Source organism: Euprymna scolopes, chromosome 10, assembly GCF_053919585.1.
Source record: "Euprymna scolopes isolate OS-2025 chromosome 10, ASM5391958v1, whole genome shotgun sequence".
NCBI classification, from domain to species: Eukaryota; Metazoa; Mollusca; class Cephalopoda; order Sepiida; family Sepiolidae; genus Euprymna; species Euprymna scolopes.
In genome coordinates this window covers 70534202-70561936 of record NC_136491.1, presented here as the reverse complement: position 1 = coordinate 70561936, position 27735 = coordinate 70534202, and the positions used below count along the sequence as shown (strand labels likewise).

Sequence of the window (27735 nt, the reverse complement as noted above, 5' to 3'; positions counted from 1 at the left end):
AATTTTATACAATTTTTCATTTAAAAAAAGACAAAAAAAAAACACTTACCAAAGTCTCGGCATAAGATTTGTGTCATCTACGTATTCGCCCCACATGCAGGCCTCACCACCAATTACAAGTTCTTTTTGTTTGTCACTGCCTGAAGAATATAAAGATAAAAATGGAATCAGTACAGCATCAACAATTTACCACTGAAAGGAAAAACATATGAACAAAAGAAAAAACAACTTTTGAATGGAAATATTGGGCATTTTTTTTTTATAGACAACAAACCGAAAAGTGGTAAAGAAACTATAACAACAATGTTATCAAAGGCAAAATAAGTTACTCTTCTACCTACTTGGGTAAGTTTTTAGTGTTTTAACTTATTTAAAAAAAAAAAAAAAATTGAAGTTTGAAACACAACTAGTGCTGAGTTGTTGAATTAAAATGAAAACAAGGGAGTTTAGATAATCGCTCAAAAGTCGAAACCCACCCAATAATTGTCACCGGCATTTATTGGGTGAATTTCTACCAGTATTTTGTTTTATTTTTGAGTTTTGAGCGATTATCAAAACTCAAACGATGTGACCTTCGCATTTCTGCTTTTTTCTTGTTCTCATGTAACAATTGACACTACATTTTTTCTTTTTTTTTTTTACTGAATAATTGCTTTAAAATAAGTTAAAATACTAAAATTTATTCAGCTAGGTAAAAAAGTAATTTACCTTACCTTTGATAATATCTATTTTCTATACATTTCCTTTCTGACCAATTTTTCGTTTTGTTGTCTATGGTAAAAAATTCCCCAAGTATTTGTTTCATTGAAGTATTTTGATGCATGTATTTGTATTTCTAAGACATTGTACATGGAAAGAAAAAAAGCTGACATTTATAAAACAAAAATAAAACTATAAATAATTCTGCAACATCTTCTAGCATGAAATAATGAGTATTTATTAAAAAGAAAGGGTACTTGTACATTATAATTGGACATAAAATAAATTTTTTTAAGTAAAAAAAAAACTATAACACATCCACCCATTGCTGTAGCTCAGTTTGGTTGAATGAAAAAAAAAAAAAAAACTAGGGGAACAAGTGAATAATTGCAGTTCCAAAAAGATTAACAGGCAAACTTTTTTTTATATATATATATAGGTGTATCAGATACAAATAGGTATCTGAACAAAAATTTGAGAAAATTATTTGCTAGAATTTTAATTAAAAATTAAATTTTATTGTATTTTGCTGATCCGCCTTAGATAAGAGCAGAAATACTCGTAAAACCAGGGGAGATAAGTCAGTCCTCGATTTAACCAAGTAATAATGATGGCAGATTGACAATATATGCAAACTGATTTTTTTAAAATTAAAATTCTACTTGACAATTTCCTTTAATTTTTAGTGAGGATGCTTATTTTTGTATGATACATAAGTATATCAAAGGGTTTTTTGTTTGTTTGTTTTTTTTTCTTACTTAGAATGTGATTTTCACCTGTGACCTACTGTACAAGCACTGGATTTGCAAATTCCAACAATGTTTTTCATAAATACTTAGGAATTGCAATTTATGGCTACTACTGCTTTCAAACAACCATATACATATTCAAGCTCTTGTGATGCCATAATAGATCATCTCTCTTCTCTTACTATTTCTTTTATCATTTACTTAGTATTTACATTATTTGTCCTTCCTCCCACCATCTAAAATGCACAGAATACACCAAAGCCATTTTAGTTTTTAATTTTTATTTGATTGCACATTTAAAAACACATATACAGGGGAAAAAAAATTTTTAGTTGTGAAGTAAACAACTATATATATGAATTATTCCCCCTGTTTATTTTAGTTTTAAAATGTTTAATATTTTCAGTCGTCTGGACTGAACTAAGTAATTTTAAAAATAATTTGTAGCAAAGTATGTTATTATATTGTAAATAACATGGTACAACAATAACAAATAAAAATTTGTCAAAAGAAAAGTTTGATTTGTCAGCTTAAAAGTTGTAGAAATGTCCTATTTGTAGGAAAATGAACAAGAGTTGTGAATAGTATGAGGAAAGGGTTGCTGCATAGATATCCATCGTCTGGCCTTGCTGGGTAAGAAGAAAAATGGGTTAAAAATGGTTATAAGGATAAACTTTTTCTACAATCTCAGTCAATACAATAGAAATAGTTATGAAGGAGACATGTAGAAAATGGTTACAAAAATATGTTCAGTCAGTAGATATGCATGCAGTATTACAATAGAAAAATGCGAGCATGAAAAGTAATATGGCTAAGCTTAAACATGGAAAAGTAAAAGGACTAGTTGTTAAAATTGGAAAAGAAAAGGACAAGATATTCTAGTAAAAAATATAATAAATTTATAACTTCAAATATTGCAGCATTAAGAATTGATTATATAATGTTATAAATTGAATTAAAAAAAATTTTAATGCTGCAATATTTTAAAGTATAAATTTATTATATTTTTTTACTAGAATATCTTGTCTTTTTCTTTTCCAGTTTTAACAACTAGTTCTTTTACTTTTCCATGTTTTAAGCTTACCCATATTACTTTTCATGCTCGCATTTTTCTATTGTAATCCATGATTTTTACAGGCTTCCAGTAAATTCACTTATTCTTTGTTTAAAATCACTCTTATTGTCAGTGTCACAGTCGGTGAATTAGTAGCAACACTAATCGTTGAAGCGATGTGGTTGCTATGGAAACCAGTCAGAAAAAACGTCGCTCACCTCCTTACGTTTTTTTTTTTACGATTTTGAGCAGCAGTAAATTCATCATAACTTTTGTTTTACTGAACGAAAATTGAACATTTTTTTTCACAATATAGCTGAGAAGGTGATCTATAAATTGTAATAATTCTTTGAAATTTGGTCGAAAAAAAAAAAAAGAGTGAGCAGTGAAGCTTTAAAGAAGTTCTAAATGACTAAAACTGACACTTAACCATATATTCAAAGACTACTGTGTTTGAATGATAAAAGTTAGCTTGAGTCTTGGTGTTTCATTTGCCTAGGTTATGGCTAAAGGAGAATTAGGAATATGACATCTTATCAACTTAACTATTCATGTGGGAAACATGTCTGGCGAAAATTACCTCTCAAGCAAAAGTGTTCTGGCTGAACAACGTATCAATCACTTTGCAAGTAAGGACATGCTTGCACAAATAAAAAAAAATTGTAACTATATAACTGTGATAGCATGATAACAACAGCATCATAGTTTTTTTTTTTTTTGTTTTTTTTTACACAGTGATCACCACTTATCAAGGCCCGGAAGCCACTCAGGGATAAGGGTTATTGCAAATACAGTACGTTAGTGTGGAGATTTGATTAAGTGTTTACTTAAGGGGGCGGTTCATTAGGAATTTGTTAACGTTGGACTTGAAGACATCCAAGTTGTAGTCCAGTGGGAAGCAGGCAGATGGAACAGAGTTCCACAGGCGTGCAGTTCTAAGAAAGAAGCTTTGTTCATGGAATCCGCGTTTTGATTTAGGCACAGATATAGAGTGGGGGAAATTTTTCACAGTGGATTCAGCTAGACGGGTGTTTTTCGTGAAAGATTGGCGAGGGGGGACCAGAGTTTTGGTATTATATAGATTAGAATATTATAAAAAGTGACTTTCAGCTTAAATTCCCAAAACAATGTGTAATGGTACACATTTTGTATATTTATTTATATTAGATAAGATTAAAAACAGAATTTTCCTTTAAAATATAACTCTTGAAAGTTTTTGCCCATTTAAAATTTCAACTTGAAAATGAAAAACTGGTTTTGAAAATCTTTATTCATAACAATCAAAAGCTTTGCTTTATATATATATGACTCAATGAGCTTATAAATGCCTTGCTTGTAAAATTATTTAGGTTTTGATGTTAAACATAAATCTAACTCATGTTCAATCTCCTCTTGTGATGTTAACTTAAGGCCCTCTTAAATGGTTTTGTAATCTTGGAAATAGGTAATAATCCGAGGAAGCTAGTTTAGGAGAATATGCAGAATGGAGCAAGATTTCTCAACCAAATTCTCCTAGAAGATCTTTGGTCAATAATTCTGTGTGAAGACGAACATTATGATAGAAGATGATTCTCTTTCTGTTGACTATAGAAGGTCATTTTTAGGTCAAGATGGTTAAGAATATTGTAGAAAAATTTAATAATCTGAAAGAAAATGTTATATATTATAGTGATATGTTTAAATAATAACAATCCATAAAATAAATTACCATAGTTTAAAATGTCCCTGCTATAAACTAGCAGAAACTTTTGCATCAACCTGATATATTTATTATTTCAAATAGCATGGCTTAACTATGGAAGACCATAATGCAACAATAAGCATTTCATTTTTTTTTATTTTAATAACAACAAGGGTATAATAATAAAAAAATTATTAAATGAATAAAAATATTGAATTAATAAAATATAAAAAAACTGCATTTATCTTTGTTTAAGTAATTATCAATTTCTTTGTTACCTTTAAAATCCTGCGGATCACACAAATAATATTTCTGCCAATCACTTCCATAACTGATATAATTCAAGTACCAACAGGATGAGAGGAGGGTTTTATAACCTAAGGATGTCACTTTAGCCAATTCCTTTTTATATCCCTGCTTCCAAACGTGAACAACAGTGTCATTTTGAACCTATAAAAACATAATAGAATAAAACAATATGAATGACAAAACTATCTTTCATAATTGATGCACAGCTGAAATAATTTAAGGTTTTAAAATAGTTTTTTTTACTAAACCCCCATTTTCTCTCAAAAAAGAGAAAAGGTGGTATCATGACCACAGAACAGATACTATATTCCTCTATCAGGAGATGTAGCCTACAAAAAATGCCTGCTAAGGTTTTGGAAAGCATCTAGTGGATAGTTATCAAAGTTATGTTGTTATATATATTATATAAATAATCGCTTTAAATATGTGCAATGATTTGGACTTGGCTAACCAAACTCCTATCCTTACATCATCAACGTTCTGATCCCCAGCTGGCATCAATTGTGATGGATGGCTCTTGTCTGGGTGAGGCCCCGTGTTTTGACAAGCTTCTGGGTTTGACCTTTATTCCTGATCTGAAATGGAACACGTACATCAAGTCTGTTGCCAAGGTCGCTGGAAAGATGGTGGGATCCTTCTACCGCTCCAGAAGATATCTCACTACTGATGCAATTCTCTATCTATATAAAAGCCAAGTACGTCCAAGGATGGAATACTGTTGCCATATCTGGGCAGGAGCTGCCAAAAACAGCCAATCATGCCTTGACAGAGTACAAAATAGACTTCGTGGCTTAGTGGGGGATGCCCTTTTCTCTACCCTGCAACCTCTCTCCCACAGAAGAGACGTTGCGAGCCTATCCTTGTTTTATCGTTATTTTCATGACAGGTGCTCGTCTGAACTCCAATCCCTGGTCCCCCCTCGCCAATCTTTCACGAAAAACACCTATCTAGCTGAATCCAGAGTTCCTTTTTCTTACAAATGTGTTAAAAAAAGTAAGTGCTAAAATTTTATTTGAAATAATTTTCCCAACAATGTTCGGATAGGGAGCAGTGTATGGAACATCTGTATACTTTGAATAACATGTTGGATAAAAATAAAATCTTATCCTAAATTCTGTGCGTGAGTAGAATAAGAGGACAAAATCTTGCATTAAGAATGTATGTTCTGTAACGTTGGCTGAGAATAAATCCAAGGGAGATAACTCATAAAAACAACACAAAACGTGTTTTTAGGTGCTTATTTAGAATTACACTTAATTAAAAAAAATAAATAAATAAATACAGAAAAATCTTTATGATTTACATACTCGTCACAAAACGAAGATGTCATATTCAAGAAATCATATAAATTGATCAAGTATTTTTTGCAAAGAAAATCATTTTTTTACGATTTCAAGAGTAAATTGTATTCAATACAAAGCTGCTTTTGATCTCAATAGCTCGAATTGAGTTGTTTCCTTCCGTTATTTATAAACAATGGCTGCCAAAATTAATAATCGCTAAAAATTGTAAAATTTGATTTTCTTAATTAAAAAAACAACTCTTTGATCACTTGATGTTATTTTTGGAATATGACATCTTCATTCTGTGATGGGTATGTACATTATAAAGATTTGTCAGTATTTTCATTTTTTTTATTAACTCAAATTCTAAATACTAACCATTTTTTTTTCTAGTGAATAACATTTCTATACGTAAAGGTAAGCACATCAAATGTTAAATATAAAATTTGGACCCGTTTAAAGAAAGGCTGTTAAAATTTAAAGTCATGAAGATGAAAACTGGCAATGTTATTAGATTGTAAAATGATATATGTTGTTTTAAACATCTCATGAAACAAAGTCTATTCTATCATCAAGAATATATAGATTAATTCCTAATTAGTTCTTTAATGATTTTAATATATTTTGTAGTAAATGCATCCTTTCTCCTTCTGATATTTTATGTGGAACTCAAGAATCTATATGGTATTCTGGAATCTTTATAAAGGGTTCCCTTCAAAATTCTGTAATAGTTTTAGAGCTCCAAATCCCATGTTGATTCCAGAATTTGAAGAAGGTTAGACTTACATGAGCCAAATGGTGAAAATACCAACCAAAATGAGAATAGTAGTTTGAATAATCGAAACAATACTAATCAGAAATGTTAGTATATTTAGTAAAAATTTGATGGTTATTTAAAAATTATATTTTTTTAAAGAAAATAAAAATACAGAAAAATCTTTATGATGTCTGTACTTGTCACAGAACTAAGATGTCATTTTCCAAAAATCGCATGAATTAATCAAGTATTTTTTTTTTATTAAGAAAATAAAAATTTACGATTTTTAGCGATTTTAATATTAAAAAAGAAAAAAAAGGAAGATATATAAATTTATTATAAATTATAGATTATGAGGCTGATTTTGATCTCGATAGTTCGAATTGAGTTGTCTCTCTTTAATGTATGCCAGATCAAAAACATAGCTTACTAAAAATCACTACATCTTGTTTGGTTATAAAATAACAAAACTAATTGATAAATTTATATGATTTTCGGAATATGGAATCTTCATTTCATGATGCGGACATACATCATAAAGACTTTTCTGCATTTTTGTTTTTTTAATAAATGTATTTCTAAATAAGCACCAAAAATTATTATTATTATTTATTAAACAAAAATTGGTGTACATAGCAAAATCTTTAAAAATAAATGTTGCCATATTATTGTCTGTAAAGATCAACTGCAATTATTGTTTGGGATAATACAGCATATCTGCTTGGCTAGCTTTACTATTGATGCTAGTCAGCACAAAAAAAGAAAAAAAAATCATCAATAACCGGTTGTACGGTCGACAACCAACCCTATATAAATAGTAAAATGGCTAAAAGTAGCCAGGAATGTATTAAGAATGAAAAATCAATCACATACCTTGGCTTTATTATCAATAACTTCTTGCCAGATCAAATAGTGTTTTCCCAACTCTCCAATATCATCAAGAATTCTATAAAAAAAAAAAAAAGAAGAAATCATTAATTCAAAAAAAGATGTATTTTTTATGAGCAGGAAAACATTAAATAATAAAATGTAATTCTATTCTAAAGAATTTCCCTTTCTTCGCTCCATAAAATTAAATAAAACTATCACGAACAAGGTCTTTTGGCAAGAACTTCCCATAGGTAAAACACAATATTGCAGAGTTGTTTCATTAATGGTGGCTAAGTAGTTAATGGCGCACACTGTGCCAAGTTTGTTCCACAGAACACTTTCATCACTTGACCTGGTTTTGTCACTTGACACTATCTCTCCATAGACAGAATTGGTTTCATTACATTTAAAATCTCACCAGAAATATGATCAGACAAAAATGATTTTCCATGATGGTAATATTTTGAAGATATTGTGGCAGACATGATGATTCAGAATCTGGATCGAGTGATGGAAATAGTTTTGACTTACCTTATTGCCATCATAAAAGAGCCAGTCTTTATCTAGTATATGGAATCTCTGGGATTAGAGTATTCATACGTATCAACCATGTGCTTTTTTCATTTAAAAAAAATGGGCTTAATAAAACTTGATAAAAGACATTTTAGCACTCAAAGAGCTAAGATCACTGAACAATAAAGATCAATGTTGAAAACAGTCTTGTTGGATAAAAGTCTACTATCTAATTAAGGTTGAAAGACACTGAATACAGTATCAATGGAGAAAAGCATACCAAGTAACAAAGTTCTGGTGGTGAGCATGTTGTTTCCATCAATAGAGACTATCTTTCTCTTTCTTGTTTTTATTCTTTCAAATATTAAATAAAACTTAATGCTTTGTTTAAAATTGGAATTAAAAAATAAATAGAATATTTTAATGATGAAGAGATAATTTATCCTTACTAAAACAAAAGTTATTTCCCTTGTTTCAAAACCCAACCGTGTAACGAATAAATTAAAATTTTTTAGAACATTTCCAAATGATTTGTAAAAAAAAAGGTACAGAACATGAAAACTGACAGAAATATAAAAAAAAGTGTTCCGCAAGCAAAGGACAGATTTCACACGAGAAAAAATAATGAGTAAATAATAGATCAGTGTTGCTTACCTTTGCATGTAATACTGTTCCAATTTGTTATAATTCCGACCGAATCCCATCTTTTTCATGAAAGCTGTCACATTTGGGTTGCTTTTCCTAAAGTGATTTTTAAGAAGATAACGAACAGAGATTAATACAAATTTTATCTATTCCTGAATTGTTTTTAGATGAGGATTGATTAATTATTTGGTCTACTGTCCTTATTTTGAATGCTATTCACACAACATTTCGGCTGATGTAACCTCCAACCTTCTTTGGCTATATCTTGTTGAACTCGGGTATCTTTTTGTTGAACTTAGGAATCTGCACAGAATTTTAAATGGAACTCTTTATTTAATACATGGGGGGGGGGGGGGGGGAGTCAGCATACTCCCATTCCACCAGCCATGCCCAGCTAGAAGTCTTAAATAATTCACAATTTTTTTTTTTACATGGGCATAACCACTTATCAAGGCCAAGAGGCCACTCGAGTATAAGGGTTAAAGAGTGTACAGTAGAAATTGGACAATATAGTAATTGTTAGTAATAGAAATTCGGTAAATTTGTTAACTTATATGGAACGGCTCATCAAAAACTTGTTTATGTTAAACTTGAAAACAACCATATTGTAGTCAGCTGGAAAGCAGGAAGACAGAAGACAATTCCATAGGTGTGCAGTTCTAAGAAAGAAGCTTTGCTCATGGAATCTACGTTTAGGTATAGGCACAGATAAAGAGTGGGGGAAATTAGTGATAGTGTTTTCTGCTAGATAGGTGTTTCTTGTATAAAATTAGATAAAATTTGGCGAGGGGGGGGACAATTATATTCTTAGTATTGCCCACACTGAGAATTGAAACTTCAACCTCACTTACAACTAAATTTTAACCTAGAACTTTAACCATTATGCCACTCTAGTATTAATTTGGAAAACCTTTAAACTATTCTTGTTTTTAGATGTTCAATCTTACTATGTATTATTATAGATCACTACACAAGGCAAAATGTGTGTGACCATTTCGTGTATGTCTCGCAAAGGCTTCTTTTGCACACACTTAGTACTGTTTATATACCCCCTAGATAATAATATCTAGGATTTGGGAACGCGGGTCGCCTCTACATTTATTTACGTCGACTTTTATGAGATTCGCGCTATTTCGCTCTGTCGGCTGTTTGTCCTGCTTTTTAGTATAAATAAAGTGAAACTAAATTTAAATGGAACTGCTCTTGGCATTGCGCCGGGAAACGTCCAGAAGCAATCAGCTTTGATCAATGTGAGGACAAACTCCTCTTATATCAGACAATTGCTATTCAATCTGGACAATGGGGAGCTGGTTTCCCCCTCCCCAACATCTGTTGGGGAAAAAAAACAGTTAAAGTTGGGTAAACAAACTCAAACGCTGACTCGCAGCAAAAGTTAACTGCGTGACTCATTAATTAGGTCAAATGGAAACAGCAGAATTAACTTTTATTGCGGCCACCAGTTTTTAATACTTAAATAAATTCAAACGTGGTTCTGTTGTATGTCGCAGTGGCCCAGTCGTTAACATTGCATGTTTTATTTTTCACACTTTAATTTCCAACTTTGCCTCAAGGGCTCGGGTTCGATCCTCATACTCACCTACTAAAACTTTTTTTTTAAATTTTACCCCCCCCCCCTTCCCGGAGTTTTAATTTACCCAAAACCACACACACCTCAAAACACCCGGGCATCACCGGGTACCCCCCCCGCTAGTATATATATATACATATATATATATATATATATATATATATATATATATAATAGATAAAGTTACTAATAAGAAACAACCAATATATATGTTTCTTAATAGTGACCTTATCTATTATTTATAATTAACTAGCTGGGATATCCAGTGTTGTCCGGGTGTAGTGAGGTGTTGGGTGGGGGGGATCAAAACAAAATGTAAAATAAAGAATAAGCGAACGTAATAACCCTGTTTAAATATTATAAAAAAATTTTTTTTTAAAAGAGCAAAGGTGATGCAAAATAAAGAATAAGCAAACAATGTTAAAACTTCTTAATAAAATCGGAAAAACAAAAACACAACACTACTGGCCAAAGATTTCGTAGGAGGATTTGACTGAGTAATCTTGTCCCACCCTACATATTCTTCTGACCTAGATCCCTCTGATTATCATTTATTTAGAGAATTATAAAACAATTTAGATGACCTTAGGTTAACATCATTAAAGGAGATTTAACATGAGTTAGATTAATCTTTTAGAGCAAAACATAAAGAATTTTACAAGTGAGATATTTATAAGCTCATTGACAGACGAAATCAAGTTATAGAGAACAAAGGTTGTTATTGGTTTCATTCCAAAACGTTTATGTCTCACAAATCTCTTTTAGAGTATTTGTATGATCAAAAAAATGAAAAGTATTTGCATGATGAACAGAAAAAGTCTTACCAACAGGACATATTCACTTCATCTCCTCCTGCATGAATGAATTTGTCTGGGAAAACAGATGCAACTTCTTTGAAAAAAGTTTTAATGAATTTGTAATTGTATTCTGGAACTGGATTTACAGGTCCATAATTACCATTTGGCTGAGCACCATGGTAACACGGCGTCAATAGTTCCTTATGTGAAGCGCCCCATGACTGAGTATGTCCTAGAAAAAAATATGAAAGAAAAAAGTATCAGAAAGTGTAGTAATTTGAGGACGATCACAGTTTTATATGAAGGTACACCGAGAAAATAACAAAAAGAGAACATGTGATAATAAAATGGACAGGTACTAGTGTGATTGCAAGAATTAGGAGTGGATAGAGAAGATTAAAAAAAATTCTGCCATTACTAAGCAGCAAAGTGTTGTCATTATATCAGTCATGTGAAACCTGGCATGTGAGAGTTGAGGACAGGCATTACATGGAGAGAAATAAAACAAGAATGATATAATAGATGTGTCATGTGAGTCTTAGACAGGCTTATTTCTGAAAACCTCAGAGGGAGATTAAATCTGGATGATATAGGGTTTGGTTTGTTTTATAGCATATTATCAACTATCAATGGGTTATTTAATGCAGAAAAAAGCTTTCAAGTGCAATTCTATAAGAATGGACAATTATTTTATCTTCCTAGAATACATGTTCTTAGAATTTTTTGCATCAAGAATACATTGCATTATTCTTAAAAAAAACATTCCTTCTAAAAAATCATTAGAAGGAAATCTTGTATTATCAGAGGTATATATAAATGCTTGTAAATTATTTATATATATATATATATATATATACTTGTCTAAATTCATGTATCGTTTAGTTGTATAAAATGTTCTTCTAATGAATGTGTGCATACAGAGTATGTATATGAAGTTTGTGTATATGTGTCACAGTCATCTATATGATGTGTGTATATACCTGTGTTCGTCTATAACCGTTTAGCATCGTGATCGTCTAATTTAGACTTACTAATTTGTATGTACATTTAATTACAATTTATAACGGGACAAGAATCTACATAAATACCTTTACAACACAAAGGATGAATAATACTTATTTGTGGCTTCAACACCCAGAAAATCAGGAACATGTCTGGTCTTGTTTGACAGAAAGCTGCAATGGAAATTCTTCCCAAGAAAATAACAGAGCCCCGGATTTTATTTTCAGCAACTTTTTATTATAAAGTGTTTTTTCCCCTTTTGGAAAGTTGCAACACTGATTCTGACTATCGCCATTTCTGACCCCCTCTACTTGGAGCCAGATTAATCTCAAGACCATCGATGTCCCTCTCTCAATTCTGACTGACTGTCTCGCTTAACTCCTAACTTTGCTTGTATATATGTAACTATTCCTTTGTGCTTACATCATTCGGCCACACAAAGACCCAGCACATGACCTTCAGTCACGTTTTCTGGCCAAATTTATTGCTTTTATTTCTAGGTTTGAAAATCCACTCTGCTTATGTCCACCACATTCTTTCCTTGTTATTGTTTCTAAGTTAACCAAAATAATTTACTAAGCATTCCTTTGTTTCAATAACATTCTCTCTGCATACCTTTTTCTACATAACAGTTACAAAATAATAATAATGTTCATTATCTAACATTTTACATTTCAATAATAATAATAGTCGATTTTCTAAACCAATTATCAGCAATGCTAAACAATGTTGCTCCGGCATAATCCAACACCATCATTGCTTTAGAATACATTGCACTACTCTTAGAACATATTTCTCCTTGGCAGTGGTAATCTTCTTTGTTTTTAATAGGTTATTATTACTAGTTTCATAAGAAATATTATTAATTGTAGGTTGTTGAATTTTGATATAGATAGCTTCAAGTATTTTTTTTTAATTGGTTTCAGGGTGTATTATTTTAGTGTTATTAACTAGAATTCGTCTTAAATCAGAGTGGAGGCAGTTGTTTAGGTAGATGTTGGTAAATGGATCTAGAATTTACAAGATGCATGGTAATGTGATGGGATAGGGTAGTGGTTGTAAAACCAATGTAGCTATTTGCTTTATTATTATTATAGAAGTTACATACTCCCAGAGAGGATTTAAACTATTAGATAACATTGGTTCTTTCTAATGTTTTAAGAGTTGGTGAATTGTTTTTTGCATAAGCTGACTTATCACAAAAGGGTATTCAACTACATAAACAGCTAAAAATAAATAAGAAACCCTAACTTAAACTGTTAAATAGAAAATGGGTATCATTAGCTATTTATTATGTCACTAAAAATAAAAATTATTACATATATGAGTTGGCTATATCATGGAAAATATTTTCATAAAATTATTTAAAGAAGTTAGAACACCAAATAATGCTATTTCACTTTTTCTTTAATGAAATTATTCAAATTTTATCTAAGGCTTTCGATGTAAAACATAATTTTTAAAGAAGATTTTATTTTTATTTTTTATTCTGCTGGTATTAACCTACAAGGGGTTGGCCTCCTGTGGATAATGAAAAATTTAAGTCCATTCTTGTTGAAAAGTAAAGTCTGGTGTGATTTGCATGGTTAGAGATTTTTGAAGGTGAGGAATAGTTCACATTGTGGAAAACATTATTTTCATTCTACTAAAAACAGTTTGGTTTTCTGTGGCTAATTATATAGTAAACTGCTGAGTTGATAATTTTGTGCTAAAAGTTTAACATTATTGAATAAACTTAAACAAAATATTAATAAAAAATACTGAATAACTTTTTTATATTAGCATTTTAATGTTCTTGAAAAAGAAAAAAAAAAAGAAAAATCATTCTTTAAAAATAAAAACAAGTACTTTTGTGCTTTTTTCTACTTACTTTGTATGTATCAAAACCCAGGAGCTACTCAAGGATAAGCGTTTAGCACAATTTTGTTAGTGAGTGAACAGTAGCGCTTTACTTATTTTGGATTGAATTTTAGTAATAGCATTAATAAGTTTATTGATTTAATTAAATAAATTAAAATTTTAGAAATGTTTATTTGTTTGCATATGGAAGCCTTATTTTTGCAGATGTTTTTTTATGCTTGTTTAATAATAATACCTTGTACTTGTCACAAAGTTATTTCAATATTTTCCTCTGTTATTCATGAAGAAGAAATTTTTATTTTTATTCATCTTTTAAAGTAAAAATTGTTATCGTTAATGTTTGTTTGGTTCAATTAGAAAATAGGGATTGAAACAATGTATTTATTTTTTTCAAAGAAATGTAAATTTATTTGGATTTAATTTTTTTTTGGTATTTAAGATGCTGCAAGTGTCCCGGACATCAAGGTGGATGACACCAGCAACATCTACTTTCCATGTAGTCCCCTCCAAAGATTTCATTTCAGTCAGGTTGTAAGTATCATTCTTTCCACACTTAAGCACAACCTTCTTCAATTTACCAGGTTCCCTAGTGCTTGGGATATCTAAATATGTTATGAAGTTGATGCAAGGGGTGGCATGGCCAAATTACCTAAAACACAAAGCATGTCGGTATCCACTAAATCCACGTTTCTGATGAAGCACAATTGATGAGATCCTTTCCACCAGTTTACAGCTGCACATTTACCTAATTATGACATGGTCATTAAGCTGAAGCTATTGCAAATCAAAAGTAATTAGGATTATGCTTCTCTGCTAGATAATATGGCAGAACAAAAACATGCCAAAAAGGCTTTGCCTTTAATTATAAAAAAAAATGAGCCTAGATTTAAGGATTAGCAGTAGCTTCTTGAACCTTCCACAAGCAACACAACAGTGAATAGTGATAACATGTTTACGACAATTGCACTATAACTGCTTGATGTTGTGTTGTTGCCATAAATATTATATTTGAGCCAAGCTAATTATAAAATGTGTCTTTTGTTTGTTTCCAAAAGTTTAGAAAAGTCAGATGTTTCAATAATATATATACATATATATATATATATATATAAACTCTTATGATGTATCTGTATATTATGGTAATTTTTGAATCTTGTATCATTAAATTAAATTTTGAAATTGCCATAATATGTAGATATGTCATAAAATTTTATATATATATGTGTGTATGTGTGTATTAGGATTAATTAATTTATATGATGTCATGCTGAACCCGTTCCTTGAGGTACTGAAACTACATTTAGTTAAAAAATAGAAAGAAAATAGTCCTCCCCTTCCCCCAAAAAACTTGTGTAAAAACAGAAAAAAACTTATAACTTGCCTGGTGAATCAAATTCAGGCATAACTCTGATACCCAACAGACGACCAACTTCAATTATTTCTCTAATATCATTCTGGGTGTACACATGGGTAACTGGATGAAATGCACCCTGGAAAAAAAAGATACCAAATAAAGCATAAAATAAATCAGAAAAAAAAACAACAACAAAAAAAAAAAAAACAACATGAAAACAATGATCATGAATTAAGTAAATTACTTGAAAAAGAATTGAAACTCAATCAGGGCATTGCTTACATTTTGACTTCAATGGAATCACTAAAGTGCAATTTCACTCGATTAATATAAAGGTGGAATTGTTTATTGGTAGTGCAATAACCAGTTGTTCTGTTTCCCAGGACCCTCACTAATAAGCTATTATTTTGAGCAAGGACGAATCTTTTTATGATGAGGATGAAACAAGTTGGAGCCACTTGTGCTGCTGCTGCAGCTGTAGCAGCAGCTGCAGCAGCAGTAGCAGCAGCAGCAACAATAGTGACGTGGGCTCAGTGGTACACAACATGGACTGAATACCTGAGTGTGATGAGTTTGAATCCAGTTCACTCCACAGAAACACTTTCACTTAGAGACATTGGTAACCCTCATGTGATTCATCTAATAAAGACCCAATATCCTTCTAGAAAGAATTCTTAATAAAAAGATATTGGGGAAACGAATAGCACCAAAATCATCAAGAATGATAAGGATTATAGACATAAGATTTATTATCTATATATCTTGATTATAGTCTTTGTAATGAAACATAAAAGTTGTGCCAAACTATTCAGTTTGGTAAATTAATTAATTCTAATACACACACAAAATTTTATGACATATCTACATATTATGGCAATTTTAAATTTTAATTTAGTGATACAAGATTTAAAAATTACCATAATATACAGATACATCATAAGAGTTTATATATATATGTGTGTGTGTGTGTGATGTATCTGTATACTATGGCAACTTTGTACCACTAAATGAAACTTAAAAAGTATAACTTCTTTTGCAGATTTCAATTCTTAAGTTGATAACTTAAACAATCCTATATAAAAATTTTACAAGGAGAGTCAAATTCCTGCCTTTGAAAATAACATGAATACAAACAGAAACAAAAATTATAGAAACTACTTACTTTATCACTTAGTTCTGGGAATGTAATACTTTGGTAGGGAAATGATGGATCATCAACAATGTGCCAGTGAAATACATTTAACTTGTTCTGCGCCATAATATCCTGGATTAAAAAGAAAGCCACAAAGATCATAATTTATTATAAGTTTCACATATATGGATACAATTATTTCCCAACTCCAGTTATGGGGTTTGAACACAGTAAATAATTGTAACAAGTTTTTATTCATGAAAGCTAGATTTTATTGATTTTATAATTTTATACATTCTTATAGCTCTCCTGAATAATAGCCCAGTTTAATAATAGTTTATCAGCAGTAATAATGACATGCATGATTCTCAATGTTCTATCCTAGTTTTAATTTTTTAAAAACTTCTTTGCACTATTTTTCTCTTTGTTTCTTCTGTTGCAGTTGCTTTGTTACACACACTGGTTTATTCCAGTAATTATAAAAGAAACTTGACTCATAAAAAAGTTTTTTAAAAAACTGACAAATATATTAAATAAACCAAGTGCAAGTGAGATACAAACAATTGCACTTAATAACAATAGTTTTAAAAACAATGACCTCTCGGTTGGAATGTATTAAATAGTAGGTGAATGTCTGGCATCTAGTAGGATTGCCACATCCTCAGTTAAAATGAAATAAAAAAATTAAAAGATGCCTGTCTTAATGTCACATATTTAAATCTATGTTTTATATTTGATATCAATACACTTGTTGGCTCAAAATTATCACAAGATTATTTCTCTTGGACTGGATTCAAGTTATCTCCCCTGAATCATTACCAGCTAATGAAGAATGCACTCACCTACTTTTAGAAATAAAAATTTCACACTATTCATGTGCGAATTTCGGAAATTAGATTTAGTCTCTTTTTAGCTCAGATTCTCGAGGCATTGTTGACATGTGTGATTCATCCGTTTCTCATTGCAAACTATTCAAAATCTCTTGAAACTATGTCTTGTCTGAAACACATGATGTAATTTCTTGTGTGATAGCATCAACACCTACTTCTAGTGCATTTTGTCTACGGAGCTGACCTCTAAACTCTTGCATCAATTATGCGAGATTCACTTGGTTCATCTCTGTCCACTGCCAGACCATCCTGGCATGTACTTAATATAACACTCCTGAAATGCATACTAGTTAACATAATCGCAATCTACTAGCATAAGGTACAAATATATAACAATCAGGTCTTTAAGACTCCCATTACACATCCTTTATTTTATCTCCAGATCAGTTCTCTCTGTGCATAAATATAAAATATTTGTATTTTTCATAATTATCACTTATTAGTTTCGACTAGTGTCCAGGAGAGACGGAGAAGAATAATAGGCTATTTCAATCATCTGTAACTATAAAAATCTGGTTTCATTAAAAATGCTTGGTTGGAACATTTTTTAACACTAATTATAAACTATTAGAATTTATGGAAACAACTTTAATAAAGTTTAAAATTTCAATAATGTTGCCAATAATCTTGTAGTGAATTTATCATATCAAGTTTTATAATTTCTTACCAAATTATGTAGAATCATTTCTTTAGACAAGAAATGTCTTGAAGTGTCCAGAAGCAATCCTCTGTGTTTGAATCTTGGGAAGTCAACAATGGAAGTTTCATTAACAACATACTTAAAAATAAATAAAAAAAATAAATAAAAAAGATTAGAACATTAGGAAATATATTGCCATATATATATATATATATATATATATATATATATATATTTAAAAAAAAAATGAAAAATAAAAACCATTGACGTTACGATGTCGGCTTGCAAAATCTAAGTCTTGATGAATAAATAAAACCTTTATCAGAACATTGCGGTTAAAAATATTAGTGGCTTCTTTATTTTTAATCTTAATATTTTAATGTCTTTATAATTGTTTTTGAAATAAAGTAAGTTATCTCCCTTGATTGAAATAAAACTACTAGTTTAGGTATCTTCAACAGTCTTATCTTCAATGAAAGGAAATAACTTTTTTCTCTTATTAAATATACATTAAATTTTAATGTTGTTTATTTAGGAGAGAGAGAGAAGTTAAGTAAACAGTTTTAACACTAATGATAATATATATTAGTAATAACTTTCTCTCATGTGCTCAAACATTTGTAATTTTTGTATTTGTTTTGTTTGTTTTTAGGTTTCATACTGAACATTTTTCTTAATCTCTTACGGGTCTCGTTCGAATATCATTATTATTATGATATAGTGGATGATTATAATAATTATTATTATTTATTTATATTAAATTTTGGGGTTTTAATCTATTATATATTTTCTCATTATTTCATTTTATTATTTATATTATTGTCATTATTATTAGTAAAAATATTATAAATTTATGTACATGTGCTTTTCTTTTTATCTATAGTTATTTGATCCAGTGCACTACTAAAATTATTTTTAAGTACCTTATTTCTTATTTAAAAATAGAACTATTCTTTGGTTATTACGTGATTTTTTTGTTGTACAAACTTTTCTTTCCCTCATGTGTTAGACTTGGTTTCCTTTTCATATAGACAGAAATTCTGCATAAGTCCCTTATTTTTTTATTTAAGAATAACTTATCTTGCCTTTGGTAACGGTAATGTGTTGTACACTACATTTATTTGTAAGAAAAAAAGACAATTTAAAATAAGTGGAAAACAAAAAACGTATCTATGTAAGTAAAAATGTAACTTTTCTTGCCTTTGACATGTAAGTATGTAATAATGTTTTCATCTGAAATGCGTTGGTTTAAAAAAAAAAAAATCACTAATCTACACAAGCACCCCATTTTTTTCTTATAATTAGTTTTCTATTGATTCATTTTCGATAATTTTTGGAATTTATAATTTTGACATCACACATAAGTACATAATAATGCTTTCCTCTGAAATGCATTGGTTTAAAAGATCCCTAATCTACACAAACACTCTATAGTTTTCTTGTAATTATTTTTCTATTGGCTCATTTTCAGTAACTTTTGGAACTAATTTTCACATGACACATAAAATAATGTTTTCACCTGAAATGCGTTGGTTTGTATTTTCATTGATACTTCAGATGCTGCTGGGATACCAAGAACAAATACTACACAAAATACAGAATTTATATTTGGAGCAAATTAGGTACAAGGCTATCAAAAGTATGGGGAAAATAGTTGTTGATTACCCTGGGTCAAAAATGATAAAAATGTCTATTTTTAACTAGAATCCTCTCAAGCACCATGATATCTGATTTACTCTCGGGGCCATGCTATTTAAAATTTGTTTGAAATTTATTTTTCATAAACAAATTTATTAACAGAAATTCATTGAATTAAAATGGAAAGTAGAAGAAAGAAAGACAAACATCAATTAATATGACTCTTCCAAAATTTTCTAAATAATAGACTGCGCACTGTTTTCTGTGCACCGTTCTGGGTTGTTCACACTTGCAATTCAGACGTCAACAGGGAGGAGGGGGAGTGATGATTTGGGCAGAGATTATTGGTAGTAAGATTCTTGGCCCTTTTTTTTTGTCCCTGAAGGTATATATATTTTTTTTTTTTTTCTAAATGGAGTTCACCACTTATCAAGGCCCAATGGCCACTCGGGGATAAGGGTTATTGTGTGTACAGTAATCAATGGGATAGTGTAGCAATAGTATTGGAGAACTGATAAGGTGTCATTACTTAGGGGGGCGGTTCATCAGGAATTTGTTTGTGTTGGACTTGAAGACATCCAGGTTGAAGTCGGGAGGGAAACAGGTAAGCGGAACAGAGTTCCACAGGCGTGCAGTTCTAAGAAAGTTCATGGAATCTACGTTTTGATTTAGGCACAGATAAGGAGTGGGGAAAATTATTGACGGTGGTTTCAGCTAGTCGGGTGTTTTTTGAAAAAGATTGAATTCTGTGAACTACTACAAGTTTTTGAAACAGAATTTATTTCCCTGGTTGAAATCACAAAATGATGCTGTCAACCAGAATCTCATTATTCAACAAGACAATGCCCCAAGCCATGCTTCTCGGTTAACAAAAGCTTGGCTTTCAGCCCAGGGGAACTCTGGTGAACGTCTGATGGATTGGCCACCTCAGAGCCTGGATTTGAATCCAATAGAGAACCTCTGGTCAATTCTGAAGAGGAAGGTTTCAGCAGTAAAAAAGATCTTTGAGAGAGGATTAAGGCAGTATCTTCTGAAATCACATGTCAACAAGTGCATAAATTAACATCCTCTGTTGGTAGGATGCTGATGGATTTGATAAAAAATGGAGGAAAGTGCATAAAGGGTTAAATTGTTTTAAAAATTTGTATTGTTTTGTTACTTGTTATTTGAGCAATAACTGTGGTTTTCTTGTAATATGTTATCAATATATGGTACTGTTATCATAATGACACAATGTTTCAAATTTAATTATGTTTAAAAATGTTATTTATTTTGAAATAAATGAGTATTCCAAACTCTTATGGTCCATATTTCTTCCTGAATTTCTTTAAAATCCACATGTTTCCCCAGAATATGATTATTTGGTTTCCATTTTTAGGAATTTACTTTATATATTTGCATATTGAACAATGGATAACATAGCTATTATATTGGAAAATATTGAAGCATAAATTTATCAGTATATACGTTTTGCAAACACTTTTGACCCCTACAGTAGACTAACGAGTCAAACAAGCTGGAACAAAAGAAGCAGGGAATAGATAATAAAATTCTGAAGAACATATGCCATAATAATAGTTATGAAAAAAAAACTGAGACTAGCAACATCACATCTGTGAGTAAGAGGTTGCAGAAAAGAAGAAAGGGTGGGGGCCCACTCAAATTACAAATACATTTCTGCACTTTATTAAGATCCTTCAAATGGGATAGAGATTCACCAGGCCAAATATGACAAAAATACTCAATACATGGTTTAATTGTAGAGATAGAGAATAACCTCGTGTGTGAGAAAGTGTTTAGTGAAATAAAGAGAACCCACTTTACAAGAAGCAGAAAGAGCAATGGATCTAATATATGAACTTCAAGAAAGATTTGATGAGAAAGAAAAACCAAGAAATTTTAGAAAATCCATTCGGCATTACATTCCCAAATTATATGCAAGTAAACCATTATATGGTTAATTCTTTCAAACTGGAATCCCTGGAAACTTTAGCCAAACATGCAGAAACTTTTCACAGAAAAACTAACATTAACCCAAGTTAACAGACAAATTAAAAATAATTATTGTTTAACTTGACAGTTTCGCACTCTTTCTTGTGACTAGGCACTCCCGCCTTTTGCTGGCCTCCTTTTCTGCATATGTAGCACACTAGGTCTCTCTTTGAATAATAGGATGGCTTCACCGAAAGCAATCAGCGGTGCCTCCTGCTCTCCACTTCTGCTGCAAGTAACTTGAAATTATGAAATTTAGTATACAATTATTAAATTGCTTTGACAGGACGAATATTAACTTCCAACGGTGTTAATTCAAAAGTAATTATTTAGTTGCAAATTGCATTTTAATGGAGAAGATCCAAACCAAATTACTGAAAAACTGATTATGCTTGCATTTAAATGCAAGTGAAACTCATTCAATATAATTTAAACCAACATCATAAAATACTGTAGCACTGAGCCTCTCTTGGGTAGAGTATATATAGTTGCTTCTTAGAAATGCATCAAGACACATGCTAACAAAATGTTATACATATTTAAAATGGATAAAAACTGTATGCCAACTAAAAGAAATGGTTAACAAACACAACATATATAATCGTTTATATTACTTGTATTGATTTAATATATAAATATTATTTAATAAATAAATATTTTTGATATCCATAAACATCTATTATATAAATCTCACCTGTCTGTTTAAATGTATATATGTATGTATATATGTATGTACGCTTGTATGTCTGCCTAAAATTTTTGACAAATGCGACGGATTTTCACAAGATTAATATCGTTTTGAAGCTTGATTCTTGGGACGATAAATATCGAAAAATTGGCTAAAAACATTAATTCCATCACCCTCAACTGGGCATTTTTTACAAGGAGGGGTCGCTTTTTTTTGTCGATTTTTTCAAAAGTCATCCCCTCTTTTCGATTGACTAACTTTAATTTAAACCTACGTCACTCCCGGTTTGGTGATGGACGCAATGGCAAAGACATGTTTTTCCACATTCTTTTCCTCCTACGTGGTACGGGTTCAAGCCTGCCTGCCTGCCTGCCTGCCTGCCTTACTACCACTTTTTTTTGCTAAACACACACCCGGACAATGCCGGGCACCAAGGCTACTATACATATATAATTATTACTTAATAAATAAATATTTGTTATATTGATAAGCATATACATGTATAATTATTATTTCATAAATAAATATTTTTGATATCCATAAGCATATACATGTATAATTATTATTTCATAAATAAATATTTTTGATATCCATAAGCATATACATGTATAATTATTATTTCATAAATAAATATTTTTGATATCCATAAGCATATACATGTATAATTATTATTTCATAAATAAACATTTTTGATATCCATAAGCATACACATGTATAATTATTATTTCATAAATAAACATTTTTGATATCCATAAGCATATACATGTATAATTATTATTTCATAAATAAACATTTTTGATATCCATAAGCATACACATGTATAATTATTATTTCATAAATAAACATTTTTGATATCCATAAGCATATACATGTATAATTATTATTTCATAAATAAACATTTTTGATATCCATAAGCATATACATGTATACTTATTATTTCATAAATAAACATTTTTGATATCCATAAGCATACACATGTATAATTATTATTTCATAAATAAACATTTTTGATATCCATAAGCATACACATGTATAATTATTATTTCATAAATAAACATTTTTGATATCCATAAGCATATACATGTATAATTATTATTTCATAAATATACATTTTTGATATCCATAAGCATATACATGTATAATTATTATTTCATAAATAAACATTTTTGATATCCATAAGCATACACATGTATAATTATTATTTCATAAATAAACATTTTTGATATCCATAAGCATACACATGTATAATTATTATTTCATAAATAAACATTTTTGATATCCATAAACATATACATGTATAATTATTATTTCATAAATAAACATTTTTGATATCCATAAACATATACATGTTCTGTGTTTTTTAATACATTTGTCAGTATGAAAATTATGTAACTGTTCTGCCGATTGAAGAATTTCAATCTCAGATGTAAATATTATGAACCCAGGTTTCTTAGCATCAGGCGATTGTAACACTTTTAAATGCAAGAGAAGTACATCTTTTTTTTATGTAAAAACCAAGTAATGAGATTCTAATAGGTTCTAATGTCCTAATGGGAGAGAATCTAGATATGTCTAATTTGGAATCTTCAGTTTAATTTCTCATAGAGGGCTCACTTTATCGGAGCTTAATAATTATTTATATATAATAGTATGAAAAAATATATATGTCAAATAAGCTACACAGATGCACTGTGTTTCATTCCATCAGACTGATTGGGAAGCCATTAAGGAACACATCAGCAATGCCTCATGGACTAATACTTTTTCTCTACCTACTGAATAGTGTGCCAATGGTACAAAGTAGGCAGTCAGGCACATGTTCTCACATCGAAGTATTATAGCAAGCTCCACCCTTCCGAATAGTTCACTCCAACTTGTGCAGCTGTCATTGAACAAAGGCAGCATGTATTCCACTGATTCATTGTCCACAAGTAAAGTACAAATTGGCTAAAGTTTATAAAAGCTAAAAATAACTGCAAGAGTGAAATAGCTATAGCTAAAAAAAGGCATACAAAAGTAAGCAGGAAATGTATCAAGTTGCAGAAAATAGGAACATATGATTTCTGGAAAAATTATGTTAGTGTAGTAAATAATGGACAATCAACAATTTCCCCACTAACTAACAACAAACAAGGTCGCTTGCACAGCAACTGAGAAAGTTGACCTGCTTTCCTGGTGTTTGCCTCCAACTCCACCATAAATCTCTCAAACCACTCCCTCCAAAATTTCCCTGTGCAAACAGAAGACACACTAGTAGATTTGAAAATCACCTTCTCATGTCCGTGATATCATAAAAAACTTAGACACCGTAAATATGTGTCGGCCTAATCTCATCCCTGCAATACTAATTAAGAAATGCTCCGCTGAGCTAGATCCTGTCCTCTTCAAATGCTTCAACAAATGTCTAGCCGAGTCTAGTTTCTCTGATAGTTGTAAAACTGCCTCTGTTGTACCAGTATTCAAAAATTCTGGTGAAAGAAGTGACCTGCTCAATTACGACCACATCAGTCTCCTGCAACTCTGCTAAAATCTTTGAGCCTTTAATCAATCAAGAACTAGTCTACCATCTTGTGAATGCTAAGCTTTTTTCTGACCAACAATATGGATTCATGCAAACCTGTTCTACTGCATATATTTTAACTGTCATCTTTAAATCCATACACTGGAGAAGCTAGAACGGTAGATTTTGATAGATTTAGAGTCTTGACAAGGTCTAGCATGAAGGGCTTCTTACGAAAATTAAATCCTATGGTGTTTATGGATGAATATTGAACAAAATCAGATCCTTCCAAGACAAAAGAAAAATCCAAGTTGTTCTCAATGGCTATACGTCCAAACAACATGAAATTAATACAGGTACACCCAAAAGGTTGATCCTTGAACTTTTATTATTCTTGATATTCATAAATGACCTCCCTGATAAAATTGTGTCTCAGATGGGCATATTTATTGATGATACTATGTTCTATAATAGATATGAGTGTAAAATGAATGTACACATATCTAAACATATCGATAGAAATCCTAAGAAATGACTTTCAATTGTTAGTGGAATTGGACCATAACTGGATGGTAACAGTTAATTCTACTAAGACTAAGCTACTTTCTTTTAACAACTACAAAAACTTTCTCAACCACTGATTGCCACGACAAAGAACACCCTATCAGAGCACATCTTTCAAACTCCTCAGCCTAACATTCACAAGCAACATGAATTGGAACAAATAAATTGAGGACATTGCCAAGGGTGCTGCAAAGAAGCTGAGCTTCCTCCACCGTGCTAGAAAATTACTCACACAAGAGAACATTCTCTATCTTTACAAAGTCATAATTCACCCATGCATGGAGTATTGTTGCCACACTTGGGCTGGAGCATCTGCCACTAGTCTCTCCCTCTTAGACAGGGTCCAAAAATAAATCTTAAACCTAATAGGTTTTGCACTATTGGACAAGCTCCAGCCTCTGTCCCATCGCCGCAATGTTGCATTCCTGTGCCTGTTTTACAAGTACTTTAATGGAATGTGCTCTAATGAACTCATAGTACTTGTACTACCTTGACGTATATACTCTTGACTAACCCAGCAAGCAGCAAAATCCCACCCCTATACTGCTAAAGTCCCTAGATAATGGAAAGCATTACTCAAATAGTTTCTTCCCCTGGACTGCTGGACTTTGGAATTCCTTCCCTGTTTTCTGCTTCCCAGGTTATACTAACATACAGAAGTTTAAATGTAATGCGAACAGACATTTTGCTGATCAACTCCCCTCAGTCCCCTGCTAGACACAATCTCAAATAGTACCCCTTACATCCAAGTGGCAATATGCCTTGTTTGGAGTAAAAATGAATAAAAAAAAAATCAGAGAATCATTTAGTCTGACGCTTTCCTTTTGTTGAAAAATTTGATCTTGTCTACTTCAGATCAAAAAGTGATTTTACTTTTGGGCACCAAAACTCATTTCCGAGTCCAAAGAATGATTTTTGCATATAGAAATAATCAAGGTTACTCCCAGGTTTTACCAATATCCTGTATCCCTTTTTTTGCATGAAAATGTAATTGCTTTCTTAGAGTTGTTTTTGAAGCGTGGCTTATTAGTTCTGTGCATGCAATTAGTTTATTAATATATGTGTGTGTCAGTGTTATAAAATCACAGTAGCATAAAAGATATAATTCAAAGAATTTTCACAGAAACTTACCATTCCATTTTTTGCTTTGTAAACTAGCTGGCTGAAAGTCTCTAATCCATGAAGAGCACCCCAAACAGTGCTTGCAGTCAAAATCGAAGCCTTCGAAGAAATCTCGAGTAAATCTTGAAAAAGATTAAATCAATTCTCGATTAATAGAAATTCACGATTACTTTTGGCAAATACAATCATGAGAGGCAAGGTATGTTTATGTAATACAACTGAATCTCTTAAACGCTTAAACATGTTTGCAACAAAAAGACGACAAAAGGGACTAGTTAAATGAATATACGTTTATTAATAGTTTAATAATCACAAACTGTAACACAACAGAAAAGTAGACTATACACATAGTTAATACACGCTCACAAATTAATTTTCAAACTCTTCGGCTTAACGTTCACAGGGAACATGAATTGGAACAGATACATAAAGAGCATTGCCAAGGCTGCTGCAAAGAAGGTGGGCTCTTTCTACCGTGCTAGAAAGTTACTTATGCCTGAAAGTATCCTGTACCTTTATAAGGCCACCATTAAAACTTGCTGCTATGTTTTCAAATGATCTGAAATAACAGCAAGGGGAGACTTGATTCCAAATGTTTCTCATGTTATATCGCCCCTCTTTTGGAAATAGGGTACAATTATAAAGATTTCCAGTATCAAATAATCCTTATACACTGAAATTTACTTTATGTATGAAAACCAAAGATGTATATATATATACACACACACACATACATACATACTTGTAGCCAAATTGAACATTGAAATACTCATATCTTTAGTTCTATGGGACAAAACTACATGAAAATTTGCAGGCTTTTCTAAAGATTATAATACTATTCTATGGTTAAAATTTTATGACAATTGGTAATACAGAACCTACATTTTCAAACTAATAAAATATGCCCAAATTTGCTTGCATTTGTATATATAGTGTCCTGGCAGACCAGCTTCAGTTTTGCTGCTTCGGTTGTCTTCCCTGTGGTGCCAGGCTACTTGTGTGTGTGTGTGTGTGTGTGTGTGTGTGTGTGTGTGTGTGTGTGTGTGTGTGTGTGTGTGTATTAGAGATAATAACAGAAAAATTTTCAAATTCATAACTTTGAAAATATTGATAATTTTATAAAAATATTCTCAAATTCACTTGAATTTAAAAGAGGTAATTAAGCAAATAAAAAAGGCCTTGTTGTTTTACGCATGTAATTAAAGAGTAAAATGGAAGAATGCAAGATACATCAAATATTTAGCACCGCTCACATTTAAATATGAAAAAACATCGCTGTACATAAATTAAGAAAGCACCCGAAAAAGACATTGGCTGAAACGTAGTATGACTAAAAAAATAAACATTCATAAGAATAAGAGACGATGTAAATGATAACTTCTCATCTTTTATTTGTTTTCTTTTTTTT

General features: G+C 31.0%; 1 protein-coding gene across 1 annotated transcript in view; it reads right to left on the bottom strand.

Moving 5' to 3' along the window:
• The window catches only part of LOC145286089 (beta-hexosaminidase subunit alpha-like), an 82746-nt gene that overhangs the window by 5833 nt on the left and 49178 nt on the right, over positions 1–27735 (bottom strand). The window contains exons 2-10 of the mRNA XM_080134767.1: positions 26337–26449; positions 17851–17961; positions 16324–16425; positions 15189–15297; positions 10973–11177; positions 8570–8656; positions 7406–7478; positions 4462–4633; positions 50–140 (exon numbers count right to left, since the gene is read on the bottom strand). Of these exons, the coding sequence (XP_079990893.1) occupies positions 50–140; positions 4462–4633; positions 7406–7478; positions 8570–8656; positions 10973–11177; positions 15189–15297; positions 16324–16425; positions 17851–17961; positions 26337–26449 (1063 nt within the window). The remainder of the gene's footprint in view (positions 1–49; positions 141–4461; positions 4634–7405; positions 7479–8569; positions 8657–10972; positions 11178–15188; positions 15298–16323; positions 16426–17850; positions 17962–26336; positions 26450–27735) is intronic.